Source organism: Austrofundulus limnaeus, unplaced genomic scaffold, assembly GCF_001266775.1.
Source record: "Austrofundulus limnaeus strain Quisiro unplaced genomic scaffold, Austrofundulus_limnaeus-1.0 Scaffold120, whole genome shotgun sequence".
NCBI lineage: Eukaryota > Metazoa > Chordata > Actinopteri > Cyprinodontiformes > Rivulidae > Austrofundulus > Austrofundulus limnaeus.
Genome location: NW_013952522.1, coordinates 955,830 through 972,067, shown reverse-complemented (window position 1 = coordinate 972,067; position 16,238 = coordinate 955,830). Strand labels below are relative to the sequence as shown.

At 41.2% G+C, this 16,238-nt stretch overlaps 1 protein-coding gene across 1 annotated transcript in view; it reads right to left on the bottom strand.

Moving 5' to 3' along the window:
• The window catches only part of LOC106522082 (neuronal-specific septin-3), a 79,116-nt gene extending 69,449 nt beyond the window's left edge, over window positions 1–9,667 (bottom strand). Inside the window, exon 1 of the mRNA XM_014014934.1 lies at window positions 9,377–9,667. Coding sequence (XP_013870388.1) covers window positions 9,377–9,398 — 22 coding nt within the window. The 5' untranslated portion in view covers window positions 9,399–9,667. The remainder of the gene's footprint in view (window positions 1–9,376) is intronic.
• Window positions 9,668–16,238: the final 6,571 nt, after the last annotated feature.

Below are 16,238 nucleotides of genomic sequence, written 5' to 3'. Positions count from 1 at the left end.
TGTGTGTGTGTGTGTGTGTGTGTGTGTGTGTGTGTGTGTGTGTGTGTGTGTGTGTGTGTGTGTGTGTGTGTATAGACTATCTGTTCACAGAGTTTCAGTGTGTTTATTCTGCTTGGAGACACTGTCTGCCACAAAGTATTTTAATAGAAAATGCCTCTACAACACGTTGCACAAAGCTAAATATGAGAAGTTTGTAGAAGTCACAATAGCGACTTTTTACAGGAACCACAACCACACAAAAGTTTACACTCAACGCATTTTATATTGTTCCACTTCAGATTGCTGCAAGGTTTATTATTTGTTTTTGTTTCAAACATTTTGTATTTAAATTTATTAAACAAGAGTACAACTATTACATGCATTTCAGCATGAAATATGTTAAGTTACTTCACTGTATGTTGGTTGAATAAACTTATGCTGTATATATTTAATTTTTAAGATGGCAGTTTTATTGCATTTGGGTAAGTGTGCAGCACGATCTCAACAGGACTTGCCTGGTTAAATAAAGATAAATGAATAAAAAATTGTAGCCCCTCCAATCATTTCATTTGGCAATCTTTTTTTCATATCATCAGTTGTACCATATTGTCTGCATTATATATGTATTTATATATTGTCTTCTACTGAATTGAAACAGTGAAACAGACATTTTTCAGGACTGTTTTAATGACCCAGATAAGACCTTTACCATTTTTCTCCCTGAGTAAAGCCAACGCTGAGCTACGCCTCGCCACCAAACACACCCTCACACCCAYGCAGCTACAAAGATACGGACACATGCACTCAGTCCAGGCAGGACACYGGCTGTGACCCTGAACCCAACTCCTCCCAGATCTGCTACTCTGGCGCCAAAGGAAAAGACTGGCAACACCTTTTCCTCGTGCTTCCCTCACTCAGCACGTTCGCTGAAAGCCAACAAGCGCCACTTTGCCAAACGCATGAAACCTCCCTGTTGTTACAACATCCACATTAAATCAAACACGTGTCTTCAGCTGAGTTAGACAGGATGTAAGCACAGTCCATAAAACAATACTGCTGTGACCGATAAGGATCGGCCCTCCCTTCTCTTAAGGTTGTTCCAACCAAGAAAGAGTCCAACCACGCTTTTATGAGCTGTGACCTCCCCTGGGAAGTATGTGCTCACTGTATGTCACAGGTGAGCAGTTAAGTGAGTGAGTGCACTTACTGAGAGGTGTTTCAGGATTACCTGGATTTTTAAAAAGCTTTTGCATCTGCAGGTTTGGGGAGGTTTTCCTGTCTGGATGGAGGAATTAAATGGAGACACTAAACAAACACTGTCATTCCATCTTCACACTGAGGCATGAAGCATCACGATGCCTGATGCTTGAGCTTGTGCAGAATGTGTTTTTGTACTGTATGGGTGTGCAAAAAGAGGGAAAAATCTACTTTTTAAAAGTTCTTTTGTTTTGCAGTCCTGGTTTTAAAAACATGTAGAAATAAAAGTGTTCTTTGCAGGAATGTGTTAAAAAATGACGAAGTTGTTGCTGTTTAGGTCAAACATTAAAAAGACTTTATGCGTGATCTCAAAAAGTATTGCAAGATTTAGTGCAATCTGTTAGCACTCAAAATGTGTGTTAGGAATGATCTGCAACTACTACCAACACCAGTTTTTGCTGAATAGCTGTAAAACTGACAGTTAGCCATTTTGCACTTGCTAAGGCCTATAAGAATAGGGAGGCCATCTTGAATTGTGTTGACTGTAAACATGAATCTTTTTTAAATGTAAAATCATTTCCGAGAATTTCATTGAAATACATCTTCTCACTCGTGAGATATTTTACTAACAAACSAACAAGGTTGAATTTAGGTATGTGCTGGGATTCACTCTTTGTATCTATGGGGCACCATGTGTAAAAAAACGTAAAAAAAAATCAGTAACACATTTTCATTATTCAGCTCACTTTCTGAGTGTAAAATCCTAGCTTTAGCTGCTAATGCTGCTAAAGATGGCATTTAATAAATAAATTCAAAATGTGTTTATCAGAGGTGTTAAAAGTATTCACATTCATTACTTATGTAGAAGTATAGATTCTAGGATTTAAAAATAATTTTTTGAAAGTAGAAGTGTCAACTCAAGCTTTTTACCCAAGTATAAAAGTACTGGTTTTAAAACTACTTAAAGTATAAAAGTAAAAGTAATGAACACTTTAAAAAAGCCATTAAGGATAAAAGCTTTGTGGACTTGGAGAAGGTGTTCGACCGTGTCCCTTGGGGACTCTTGTGGGGGGTACTCCAGGAGTATGGGGTACCAGTCCCGTTGATACGGCCTGTTAGGTCCCTGTACAACCGGTGCCAGAGCTTGGTCCACATTGCCGGTGGTAAGTCGGACTTGTTTCCAGTGAGAGTTGGACTCCGCCAGCTGCCCTTTGTCACAGATTCTGTTCATAACTTTTATGGACAGAATTTCTAGGTGCAGCCAAGGTGTTGAGGGGATCCTTTTTGGTGRCCTTAGGATCACATCTCTGCTTTTTGCGGATGATGTGGTCCTATTGGCTTCATCAGATTGTGATATCCAGCTCTCACTGGAGCGGTTCACAGCAGAGTGTGAAACGGCCGGGATGAGGATCAGTGCCTCCAAATAGAGACCATGGTCTTGAGCCGGAAAAGGGTAGGGTACCTTCTCCTGGTCGGGGAGGAGGTCCTGCCTAAGTGGAGGAGTTTTAGTATCTCGGGGTCTTGTTCACAGATGAGGGAAGAATGGAGCGGGAGATCGACAGGCGGATTGGTGCTGCGTCTGCAGTGATGTGAAATTAGATGTTGTAACTCAGTTAACTAAAGAGTTATTGTAGATGCTGATGGCTGTGGGCAGGAAAGATCTTCTGTAGCGGTCTGTATTACAACCAAATTGAAGAAGCCTCCGACTGAAGACACTTTGTTTTTCTATGACAGTCTGATGAAGAGGATGGTCAGGGTTGTCCACAATGTTCTTGATTTTATGTAAAACCTTTCTTTGCACCATMATCTCCAGAGATTCCACAGTCGTCCCCAGAACAGAACCAGCCTTCTTTATCAGGTTGTTTAGTCTTTTCAGGTCCCTGGCTCTGATGCTGCTGCCCCAACAGATGATGGCAGAAGAGATGACGCTGACATGATATTGAAGGATCTTAGCTTCCTTAAGAAGTACAGTCTGCTCTGTCCTTTCTTGTAGACTGCTTCACTGTTGAGTCTCCTGTCCAGTCTGTTGTCCAGATGAACACCGAGGTATTTATATTCCTCAACCACCTCCACACCTTCTCCCATGATGGAAAGAGGGTTTGAGCTAACACTATTTCTCCTGAAATCTACAATCATCTCCTTTGTTTTGTTGACATTCAAGATGAGATGATTGTTCCCACACCATGTCACAAAGCGGTCCACCAGCTCTCTGTACTCAGCTTCCTGTCCATCTCTGATACACCCAACAACTGCAGAGTCATCTGAGTATTTCTGTAGATGACAGCAGTCTGACTTGTGCTGGAAGTCTGAAGTGTACAGTGTGAACAGGARTGGTGAGAGTACAGTTCCCTGTGGTGCTSCTGTGCTGCTGAACACATGGTTAGACACACAGTCCTTCAGTCTCACAAACTGTGGTCTGTTTGTCAGGTAGTCTTTGATCCAGGCGATTGTTGAGGCCTCCACCGGAGTCTTCTGGAGTTTCAGACAAAGCAACTCAGGCTGAATTGTGTTAAAAGCACTGGAGAAATCAAAGAACATGATCCTCACAGTGCTGCCTGCTTTGTCCAGATGACAGTGGGTTTGTTGAAGCAGGTGTATGATGGCGTCTTCAACTCCAACTCCACGACGATAAGCAAACTGCAAGGGGTCCTGATGTGTGCTTGTTTGCTTACTCAGGTGGGTCAACAGGAGTCTCTCTAGGACCTTCATGATGTGGGATGTCAGGGCAACAGGTCTATAGTCATTGAGGGCTGATGGRTGAGTTTTCTTTGGTACTGGAACCAGACAGGATGTCTTCCACAACACTGGCACCTTCTCCTGGGTCAAGCTAAGGTTGAAGAKGTGTTGCAGAATCCCACAGAGCTGGTCTGCACAGGCCTTCAGGACACTGGGGCTAACACCATCTGGACCTGCAGCCTTGTTCTGGTTCAGTCTCTCTAGCTGCCKCTTCACCTGACTTCTAGATACAGAAAAGAGGGAGGGGAAGCAGAGGGAGCAGCAGCAACTCCTGATTTGAAGACAAACTTGTGGATGTAGAAGAAGAGTCCATGACTGAGGTTGAAGATGAAACATCTGAGGTTTGACAGGAAAGCTGTGGGTCAAAGGAGGGTGAGATGTCTGTTTGGCTGGGGGCAGGAGAGGAKGAAGATGAGCTTGTTCCTGAGCTGAACCTGTTAAAGAATGTGTTCAGCTCATTTGCTCTGTCCAGACTTCCATCCATCTGATTCTCATTTTGCTTGAAACCTGTGATCTTCTTCATCCCTGACCTCACATCTCTGATATTGTTCCTCTGCAGTTTACTCTACAGCCTCTCTCTATAAACCTATTAGTTGTCTCAGATCTTGACTTTGAGCTGCTTCTGTATACTCCTCAATAACTCCCTGTCTCGCTCTCTAACTCTTTTTTTCTTATTTCTTTTGAACTAAATAATGAAAATGTGTTTTATTTTACACTTGGCGCTCCATGTGCTACTACCACACCAATGTTTAGCACAATGTTTGTAAAACTGACTGGGCTGATTTATTGTGGCAGCCATTTTCAATTGTGCCAACCCCAAAGATTAATTAGTTGTAGGGAATATTTTGCTAACAGACAAAGAAACAAGCACACGTGAATACATTATTACTCACCCCTCTGTGGCTGGCAGTAATGTTTAAGCTTACATTTGATCAATAATGCCGTGGTTAGCTTAATAATTTAGATTCCCGCCCAGTGATGAAGGGATTTCTTTGCACTAAGATTAAAAGTTTTTACTTTACTGACAGCAGCAGGGTGTGCACGTCGCTCACGTGCATCATCGAGCTAATTCAGCAGGCTTTTGTCACTTGGACCGAAGTGAATCACTAACACTTAAACCGAGTGCATTAAAATATTTACTCAAGTCGTGACAGGAAACACTCGTTCCTGCCAAACAGATGAGTTAACGTTTCGCTGCGCGGGCCCATGGCTCTCGACCCCGCGAAACAACCAGCTCCTTTCATTTGTCCTCTAATAAATGTTTCAACAAGTGTACGAGTTAATCAGATGACACGGCTACTGCAGGCACACATGCATCTGCTCTTCATCACTCTAATACCCACGTCTGGATGTCAGTGCACACACTGCCAGCGTGCATCAGAGACTTTCTCAGCCTGCCATTATCTGGTTTTTATGGGCTCGCTCCTGGCCTCGGGGCGCAAAGTACAGTACAAACAGGCTGTTGTATCAGTTGACACCCCCAGCAGCAGCGGCAGCGGCGGCCGGCATCACAGAGCTTGCATTCTTGGCTGCGGATAATAAACAGAAAGCAAAGTGGACACTTGAGAGCCAGCTCCACACGAGGAGAGGAGAATTGACCGTGGGTTTCCTGCAGACAGGGGAACTCCACGTTGCAGATCACATGCCGGTGCAGAGCTAGAGTAATGTTGGCATGACTGATTAATAAATCAGAAACAGACAAATCTGCCTGCTTTGGTTCTGAAATATTTAATCAGGTGAGAAATTGAGAAATTAACTGAAAAAAACTGAACCCTGAACGCCACTTAGATTCAGCAGTTTTATTGTGTTTTTTGTCACTTTCACCTGAAACCCCATGTAATGCTCTTTAAATAACATTACACCCTCTACAGTTTAGATTTGGTTTCTCATAGTGTGTTTGTGGTTAGTGCTTGGGGTTTTGGTAAGCGATTATAAATCGCTGCAATTAGTTTAAAGCAGGTTGCAGGTTGAGGTGAAAGAAAAGAGACAAGGAAGCTTATGGGGGGTGGACTACACAAAGTTATCTTTTGACCACATCGTGCAGCCAGACCAAAACAAATCTACTTCTGAGATTACCACAGATCTGATGATTACTATGTCAGTTTGTGCATGTCTCTGGGGATTTTTGTTGGTCTGTTTATTTTTTTCTGAGTTCCTGGGTTTTTACTCACAACTCAAACTCATGCGATGCTTATAAGATGGGCCCGGTTCACTGAACAAAAAGCATATGGATGGATTGATGTTTATCATTTCAATTCTAATTTATATCCAGATCATGATGTGTTTTTAAGCTGCTTTTAAGTTGCCGATTAGACTGGACGAGCCAGACGATGGTTGGCCCAGAGCTGGCTTCTTGGTAAACTAACTCACACAATAATATAAGGACACTACTTCAATTTAAAAAAAGGTTTTCTATGAATTTTGTTTCTTTTGCCTGGTTCACACAAATCATGCCCAATTTTGGCCTTGTTTTGCCCTCTGACAATCTTGAAGAAGCCCAGATCGTGATGTCTCTAAAGATAATCTTAGGAGATAATCCTGCTGTGTGTGGTGTGTTGAACGTTATAGTCAACTTGGAAGCATGTTGGGACCACAATGATCTCAAATCAACAACATGTTGGACTGAGTTGGCCAAATATACCAGCATGTGTGGTATTCCCTGAGGACAAACGAGCTCACAGCCTGTTGAATGTGACCTGTAGCCTATCAGAAAGCCAGGTGAAACAACGGCCATGGTGCACCAGAAAGTCCAGTGGACGTCAGAGACGTCTTTTTGTTCGTTCTCTGTTAAAAGTAGTCCACAAACTGTCGCCATAGCTCCTTCTTCGATGGTCATGTTTACTTACCCTGAACTCACGTTTGATCTCGAGAGGTCTCGCAAGATTTCCTGTCTGACGTTTGAATGTTGGTGAGTAAAATCTGCTGGTGTGTGGTGTGTTGTCTGTACACCACAACACTAGGACTAAACCTATACTTTTTTTATCATCACATGTGAGGTCTCTCAGTCTTTGAAAATCAAACTACAATTTGAAAATTTTACCATGTGAACCAGGCATTGCTTTTTGTGCTTTTTGGCCAGTCTTTATGGCTTTGCAATGAGTACCTTTAAAGCTGTTTTTTTTTTATTTTAAACACCTCAGTTTCACATGAAACCACAGTAAAGTGCATGCATGAACTGTAAAAAATGAAGTGTTGTATTTACTTAACCATGTTATGTTACCTGGTTCCACTTAACTGAGTTGAGTAAATTTAAAGCAATTTACCAGTTTTTTAGCCAAAGAACGAGTATATTGCTTTGAATTTACTCAACTCAGTTAAGTGGAACCAGGTAACATAACATGGTTAAGTAAATACAACACTTCATTTTTAGAGTGTGTCCACATGTTCCAATACCTTATATTAGTCTATTTATTCACAGGCTCCGAGCTTTCAAATTGGGGGTTTAGACCAWCTTCGGCATGCTCTGCTGTATGACAGGGCGAGTACTGTATGTCTCAACACAGTTTATAGCTCAACTTTCAAGTTGCCATCTAACAATTGCTTTAGGCTCTGAATCAAAGGCTTTCTCCGTCTGCAGGATAAATAGGGCAAACAGCCATAACGCAGCACAGAGTCGGGTATCTGTCACACAGGCATATACGAGCGGGGTTAGGTGTGTTTTTGTGAGCAGGACATAAAAGCACATACCAAGAGGTGTGTGTACTCAGGAAATAATGACTCTGAGTAGGTTTGTGAGTTAGAGAGGGCTCATGTGAGTTACTCATTGATCCAGGCAACTTCAGGGAGTGGTGTGCAAGGCAGAGCACGGCTCCAGGAGCACAATTCAGCCAGAATTACACAATATAACCACTCTCAACTACGGTACTCACTTTTTTTAATAAGGTCTAAAATAATCCAAACACATGCCAAGTACACAATCTGCCTGCTTATGTGTGTTGCTGTCAAGTTATTTGCACCCAAAACACACACACATACAAACACACACACGATCGTGCCAAAGTCTACCATGAAAGTCACCCTTTCACGTCCCTGTTGCTTGTCCAAACAGCTCTGTGCATTTCGGAGAACAGACCTTTCACAACACTTCCTCACAACAGACTGCACACACACTTTGTTGTTAGACTTTTCCACCAAGTGGAAGCTCTGACAAGGAATGAGACGGCTCCGCACACGAAGCAAACACAGAGCGAGGCGGAGGAGGAGGAGAGGCAGCATGACCCAACATGTGCCTGGCTCCGATGGAAAACCGTCAGACGCTCCATCGCACAAAGACTCTGGAAAGAGGAGCCGGGGAAAGCCGGCACCGAACGGGCCTGGACTGAGTCGTAGCTTGGAGAAACAGAAAAAAAGGAGGGGAAGCGGTCGGGGAGGTCTGAGGGAGATGAAAGGTGATAGTGAGCTTTAAGAAGAAAGGGAAAATTGGAGGTGAAATTTGGTAAATGTAGGAGACAAATTGAGATAAAGGATGAGGTGGTGCATAAGGGTTTAGTCTTTCCTTTTTTCTTTTCATGAATTTAACACAGAACAAGATGGAATAATAATAGTAAACATGAAAAAAAAAACCTTCCCATTGGAATGTAATAACCATCGTTGAAGCAGGTGGTAGCATCATGGTTTGGGCCTGTTTTACCACAACAGGTCCAAAATGAGTGACCATAAATAATAAAGTAAATAAACCCATTAACTAATCAAGACACTCAAAATTAATCTTCAAATTTGCACAAAAATTTATTGACATTAGCTTCAAAAGACTGAACTATCCCTTTAATATTTTATCCCATGAAAAATTGGTTTCGTAAAACTGATTTCATATTGAAATTTACAGCAAATCCAACTGGTTTTTCATTCCGAACATAATGTCCTTTTAATTGTTGAGAGTTGTGTTTAAATCTGATTGTACTGTTAATAAGACCTTAGTTCAACTCTGGAGGAAGCCCATATCTGCTGAGTCTTCACCTCCATGTGTTGTTAGATATAATCTCACAGCAGCCAATATCAGATCCAGCCAGTATGAAAATAAACTGCATCACTAATCTCGTTAGATTAGATGTAGGGGAAATCCCACACAAACTGCGCCAATTTCGTTTTTATGTGTCACGTTTAAATTTCCTCCTGTCTTTCTTTTTTTTCCTGTGCATAACAGACAGACAGCTGTGGAAAAAAAAAAACGAGCTTAGTTTCCTGCGCCACCTTCCTGTCGTGTTGTCACAGTCCGTGTGTGCGCAGAGTTCAAACCTGTCAGAAACCGATCAAACACCACACCCACAAAWCTTTGCGTGGACCCCCTTTTCATGTATTTATTTTTTTGCAAAGGGGAAATTCACATTTGGTTATAAAAGTTCACAAAAGAAGAGGAGCAGTGATGAAGAATGTGGGCTGAATTTCAAGATTTACCTGAAATTAAGTGAATCCTCTTAAAACAAAGTTTACGCACGCTTTTCACGCTGTCACCAAACGCCCTTACCTGGGTATGTAGTTTTCTTCATGGCTACAGATGAGTGGTCTTCAGCTGGACCTCACTTTGAAACAGATCTGATGAAGCGCAGTGGAAAAATCTCCAGTTTGCGCTGCGTAACTTTTCCAAACGCTTGTGTCTTCGTGCGTCCTTGCTTTCCTTCTCAGTCCCTTCCGGACAGATCAGACTCAAAACTCACCTGGCAACCACCAACGCAGTCCTGTTGCTCAAACTGACCCAAATTTGATTCCCCGTCCCTTCTATTTCCACCTCCGAGCTGCTGGATACAATCACACCTGCCTGCGCTCCTGACGCACGCCCCGAATCCAGGAGCGGGAGTGGTTTACAGTAAGCGTGGGGGAATTTTTCACCTATCAAAGCTCAGAGGTTAAATAAAGTAGGCTATAGCTGAAGGGTTTCAACCCACGTGCTTTGGTTGTCTGGAGAAGATTAATGGCACGGTGGTCGTAAAATCCATAAAGGGTCTGCGCTGTTTAAAGAGAACGGSCACAAACAGCACCTGTGTACCGTGTTGACAGATACGTGTTTGCTGCATAGAGGCATATTGTTTCTAGTATAAACCTSACTGCGGCTCAGGTGGAGACAGGTGTGGAGTTACAAAGTTGCAGCAGTGACCTTTAACCTTTCCCATGTTTAAATGTCAGAATGTGTCAGACTGCTTCAGCAGATTCAAAACGCACATCCTGCCAGCAGCTTTGAGCCGCAGAGACCTCTTGTGGCTGCGTGGACTGCTTTCTCCCCCTAAAAGTTCTGCTCTGATGCTCCCAGAAGGTCAAAAACAGCTGGTGGGTGACTGAAAGCAAAGTGTCTTCTGGTGAAAGAGAAGAAAATAATAAGTAAATATATTGTTTTGTATTTTAAAAACAACACTGGGCTAAAAGCTGGAGGCTTTTCCTAATTTTGTTCTATTTTGCTTCCAAAGAGCCAGAAATGAAGGTCTTTGCTGCGTCACACTCATTTTCTGTCAAACCYGATCTTTTTCAAACAAATGATGTTTGAGGTGTATGGAGTCATCCTACAGAATTGTGATGAGGCCTGTCAATCAAGRAGTTGTTTGTTCTTAAATTAACATCTCAGCAATTCCTYATAAGGATGGGRAAAATGTGCTAATCCTTACCTCACTTGTTGTAAACATGTTTGTGTGTCTTAAAATACATTTCAGGAGCAAACTCCTTTACCRTAGAAGGAGTTGCATGTAGGTTGATTCTGCTTTGTTTACATCTGGGTGTGGACGAAGGTTATAAGAAGGGGTGACCCAGAAAGTTCTGCGGAGATCTTCACTGAATTGGGCCGAAGTCTCTTGATTTGGTCCAGGCTCTGTTATTCTGATCAAACCTCGCTGTTTATGCCTACAGAGTCATTTCTTTAMGCATTCCATCACTGCTGAGATTTTGAAGACACAGAACGGTCATCATTAAAATACACCTTTTTCAAATGAATGTAAAGCCATGACAAGTACATCCTTCAAGCTTCAAAAAACACGTAAACTCAACAGAAGAGCCAGTGTTGTGTCAACACATAACCAACAACTTGACAATGAGCCTATTTTAATCTGTAGCTAGTTAGTAGCTACAGCTGTTTGTCACAAAGACAGWTTGTCCTCATTTGAATTCATGCAAAATAACAAAGATACTGTAGCACAGCCACAATAGGTGAACCTGTTTATTAGCCGTAGACAGTTTTTTAGGCCTGGCCGGGCCTACTCTTGTCCTCTTTCCTCATTTTTGTCTGKAAAGAAGAGCTCCGTCAATCCTCTRGAGGTGCAGACGGACACACACATTTCATGATTTTTGCTCTCTGATCCTCTCTGAATTCAGTTTTGCAGCCAAAGTTTGTTTGTGCTCATCTTTAGTGCAAACTCTCTCCCTGTTGACATTTTACAGCTTGCTCCAGAAAGAGACCGACGCCCTCATTTCTGTACGCTCGACCCGAACAACCCAGAAAAACCCACAAACCTCTGAGTCATCTACAGTAAATACACAAGTGTGCTGTAAACAAACACACAGTATCCAGTGAGAATGTAGCTCTGTAGTTAACATTTGTCACAATTAAAATGTAACTACTGGATAACTACTGGGGGGTAGTATGGACAAAGATCATGAAATCCTAAAACAAGTTTCACTAAAGGTTATCCAAAAGCATAAAATTATTTTTATCTTGACTGTTGTGATTTATTGAAAATAATTTATTCACCAGTAAAGTATTGTATTTTGGTCACATGGACAAGAACATTGTGAACTGTGAAATTTATGTTTTTATGTGATGTCTGCGTGGAACTTCTGCAACTTTTGTTAAATGTGAAAGTAACAATAAATATATCCAAATCTGCACAAATTACAAATATAGCTACTAAAAATCAAATATATTTTTTTAGCTGTAAAAATCTTAATTCAGCTCAAGTCACCTTTAAATGTGTTTCATTTGATAACGTTTGAGTTATCTTGCRTCAGTTATGGCATCATCTTAGACTTCAGCTGTAACAAACTTCATTAAATTGAGAATGAACAAGTTTTATATTTGCTGAATCAGATAAATAAGCAGCAGTGGTGCCGCTGTGGCTTCCAGAGGAAGTGGAAACCTGCTGCCACAAGAGGAGACGACAATTTTTGTTCCACTCATACCCCCGCCACCCTCCCATCTGTATGCTGTCTGTCAGTCTTCTTCTTGCAAACTCGCCCCTGATTTCCAGATCAGCTCCCGCAGGTTTACTCCCTGCTTAACAGAGCACCTGATCACTGTTTGCCTAAATGAAATATTTTTCCTCATCTCTTTTGAAAAAAAAAAAACAACAATCTTGACCACTAGAATGCTAATTATCTTTGTAAAACCAAAACCTCCCACCCAGCAGCATGTAAAGGCGAAAACATCATGCATCACCTTGATCACAGAACCAAACATCCAACACTGACAGGAGCTGCAAACTGTCTGAGCTCTGCAGCAGTGTCACTGTGTAGCTTTTATGGCACCCAGGTTAGTTTAACCACTGACACAAAGACTTGAGTGTTGTGGGGGGAAAGGAGCATCATCACATCAGTGTTAACCATCACTATGAAACTGAAGCTGCTGCCAACAAGGCTGTGGCACATATACATTTTTTTGGCCATGACAAAAATATATGCGCCTCAGGAAACAGATAGAGAATAAATGTTTATTGATTTTGCCTAGTTCTGATARGAACAGGGTCGGCCSTAGCCAATTTGGTGCCCTGGGCAAGATTTTTGATGGTGCCCGTTGAGCAAGTTTTTAAATCTCACTGCCGATTTACATATATTCACATACCAACTTAAATAGTTTTCTTTTATATCATATTTTCAGTTACCAATATAATTAATTTGACGAAGTCCACCTCATACCTGTCAACATTTGTTGACAGCAGTGAGGAACACCTGTTAATGTTGACAAGCAGCTGTGGAGTGAAGCAGTTCTAGGAGGGATCCATGGACATACTCCCTTCGAAAAACTGTAAATGATACTCAAAACTCTGCATTTTCAAGCCATTTTTAAAAACATTTTACTGCATTTTTGGAATTAAAAACACAACTAAGAAACCCACAGAACATGTTACCTTCATAAACTTCAGTAACCAGTGATTAATTTTACAGACTAAATCAACTATGCTCTCATAAAAAGCTATAAAATATATTTTTTGTGAGAGTATGGTGATTGCATCTCCTATTTGTGGCACCTCCTGGACAGATGTGCCTTTAGAATTTGCCTGCACTGCCTATGTCATGGGAATGTGTATCACCTGCTGTCTTTACGCCAGAGTTTCAAACTGCAGTTTGAAKTACTTGCAGCTATGTGCCGCATGAAGCTGTTGCTTGATATCTGAAAAACTGACAGAATTATAGCCGTTTTGTGTTGRCTAATATGTGTCGGCCATCTAGAATTGAGACGACAGCAAATATTAAGGACAAAATTTGAGCAAACATCTCATGCAGTCTGTTAGTGTAGAGGTGCAGTCTGCTACAACATTAAATTGTAGCTCAAAATTATTTTATTTGTTTAAGGTCTGTTGCCATAAAATAAAACATACTAAAAGTAAATCAGTTGTGGACATACATGACAAAAACAACCCTTAAAATGCAAAAGTTTTATTGAAGTTTGACACACAGACGCAGCCAAAAACATTGTCATTCAGCTTTTGTCTTTTGACAGCAGGCGTTGATAGAGTACAAAAGTACAACCTTTATGTCACATTTCGCAGTAAACAGGCCKCTGACCTATTGTGCTAAAATTGCTAGCCACATCCTGTTTTTCTAACCCAGGTGAGATTTAGTCATAAAAACCATCAGGTTTAGGATGAAAAAGTTGCTTTAATTTCAAAAACAAAACTCTTGTGGAAAAACCCTGATCAGATTTACATCCAAATACTTGCCTACTCTGCTAAAAAGAAAAAGAAAAAAACACCTGCTGATTATGACACATTTCCACTGTCAGCTCTGATTGGAAAACAACTTCTGACGAGTTCTGCAACTTCTGTGATGATCAAATTTGATACTGATGAAATGTGTGTAAGAGGCTGTTTCAGGACCGGTTATCTGTATAAGAAGCTGGATTTGGTTTCTGAAAGACTCTTGTTAGTTGGGTTTATCTCTTTCGGCTGTAGACATATCTTTTTTATGAACATTTTTTCGCACCTYGTTCTGACACACTTATGTTTGTGTTTCCACTGCAAGTCACGGCAAAAAAAAAAAAAACTGCTGCAGGAGCAAATTCAGCAGTCTTTAGTAAAAGCAACAGGAATTAAAGTGAAGAGAACAAATACATGTGTTTGTATGGGCAGGCCTTCCTTGCTGTAAAAARCCTCATGTAGGTTTTCTTGTAAGAGTGGGTCTAGGTTTCCATTCACGCCGCCGCTAACCTCAGAACGCTGCGTCCCTGCCTCGCATTGGACTTTTCACAAGTTGCCTGACCAGGTACGCAAGCAAACCCTGCGGCACGCTGACATTTCCCCTCCAAACACATAGACAAACACTTTTCAGCTCAAAACGCAGCTCGTCGCCTCATTATGAAGCAAGAAGTCACAGCCTGTGACCACAAGCATGCCGCTTAAGTAAACATCCACCTTACTGTGGGCAAGTTCCAGTTTTTCTACCTCCTGAACTCTCCGTGTTGACTCACACACAGTGTTTCGGCTCTCAGGTCAGATAAACTTGTCCTGACCTATAATGTTTGAATTGTTCCCTGATTTACAGCGTTTAAAGACTCAGAGACAGTGTAAGGGAACACATGTACTGGCTTGACTTGGCAGTGACGAATGATTCTGCCTTTTTTTAAGACTCAYACAGACTCAACCTTTTGTAAAATACAAAATAACACATATAACAGGTTGCTGCTTTTTGTGTGTGGTTTTGAGACAATTTGAGATACAGTTTTAACAATTGAAGTTGTGTTTGTGGGACTTTATTCTGTACTTTTAAGCAATCATCTTCACTTTGTACACATTGTACACATACCCAGAATCCTGTCATCTGGTAAATGAACTGAACTTATAGCGCTTTATCGAGTCCCTCTGGACCTCAAAGCGCTTTCCCCTTACATTCACACACTGATGATGGTAAACTACATTGTAGCCACAGCTGCCCTGGAGCTCACTGAAAGAGGCAGGGCTGCCAGGCACTGGCACCAYCAGACCCTCTGACCACCAGAAGTAGGCAAGGCGTGTGAAGTACTTGCCCAAGGGCACAACAACTGAGACGGCTGGAACGGGGGATCGAACCGGTGTTACACCATATTTTGTGACCATCATATATTGTGAACAGGGGGGGCGCTGTTGTGTTTCTACAACAGAACTTGGCCGAACATGGCCACAAAAGAAGAATATGTTAAGCCAATAGTGTAAGCCAGAGGCTGAAGATATAAGAAGAAAAAAAAATAAAAACTGTTGATTGTTGTTATTATACATGGTCACAGAATATGACAGCTTCATATACAGTATTGTGACTTCACTGCAGCTAAGTAAATAGTAAACATTTTTATTCAAAAACTATTTATACTAATTGTTTACATCCTCTAGTGTCAGAAAAATAACTTTTGATCACTGACGTGGTGATTGTTATTAAATTAGTACAGGGTCATTTAATATGATAGCTATCATCATGTGTAGTAGTAATAATAGTTATAGTAATAGTCAACATGCCAGTGATCAGAAGTTATTTTTCTGACATTAGGGGATGTAAACAATGAGTATAATCAGTTTATGAATAAATATTTTTATTATTTACCAAGCTACAGTGAAGTCATAATACTGTATATGACAACAKWTGTCATTTTGTGACCTCTGGGTTACACCTTTGTCGTATCATATTCTTCTTCRTGGCTATTTTCGGCCAAGTTCTRTTGGAGAAACGCGACAGCGCCCTCTCTGATCACAATATATGACGATCACAAAATATGGTGTAACACCGGCGACCTCCAGTTGTGGGACATCTCCCCTAACCACTCCGCAGCCTAAACACTGAATGGACATGAGTTTATATTAAGAATTGTTTCTCTTTTACCTCCTAATAACTCAAGTTTTTTATGTGAACAAAGATTATCTTACCTGCTGTAGATAGCAATTTGGAGAAACTGAGTAAAAAACCAAAGCTGTCATAAAACTACACCAGGCTTGAAAAAACTTTGAAGTTCATGAAAAAAAATCTCACTACCTTTGATTTCATATTTAATGTGGGTTTTTTTCTGCATAAATATAAATTTAGTCTTAATCCAGACTAGCTGTTTGTAGGGGTCACCTCGAGTGAAGAAACAGGAGTTACTGCCTCAAAGCAGGTCTTGCACAGGCCTGAGAGGAGACAGGAACGCTGAACTCTTATTTTAGGCCATGATGGGTCATTTTAACCTACAC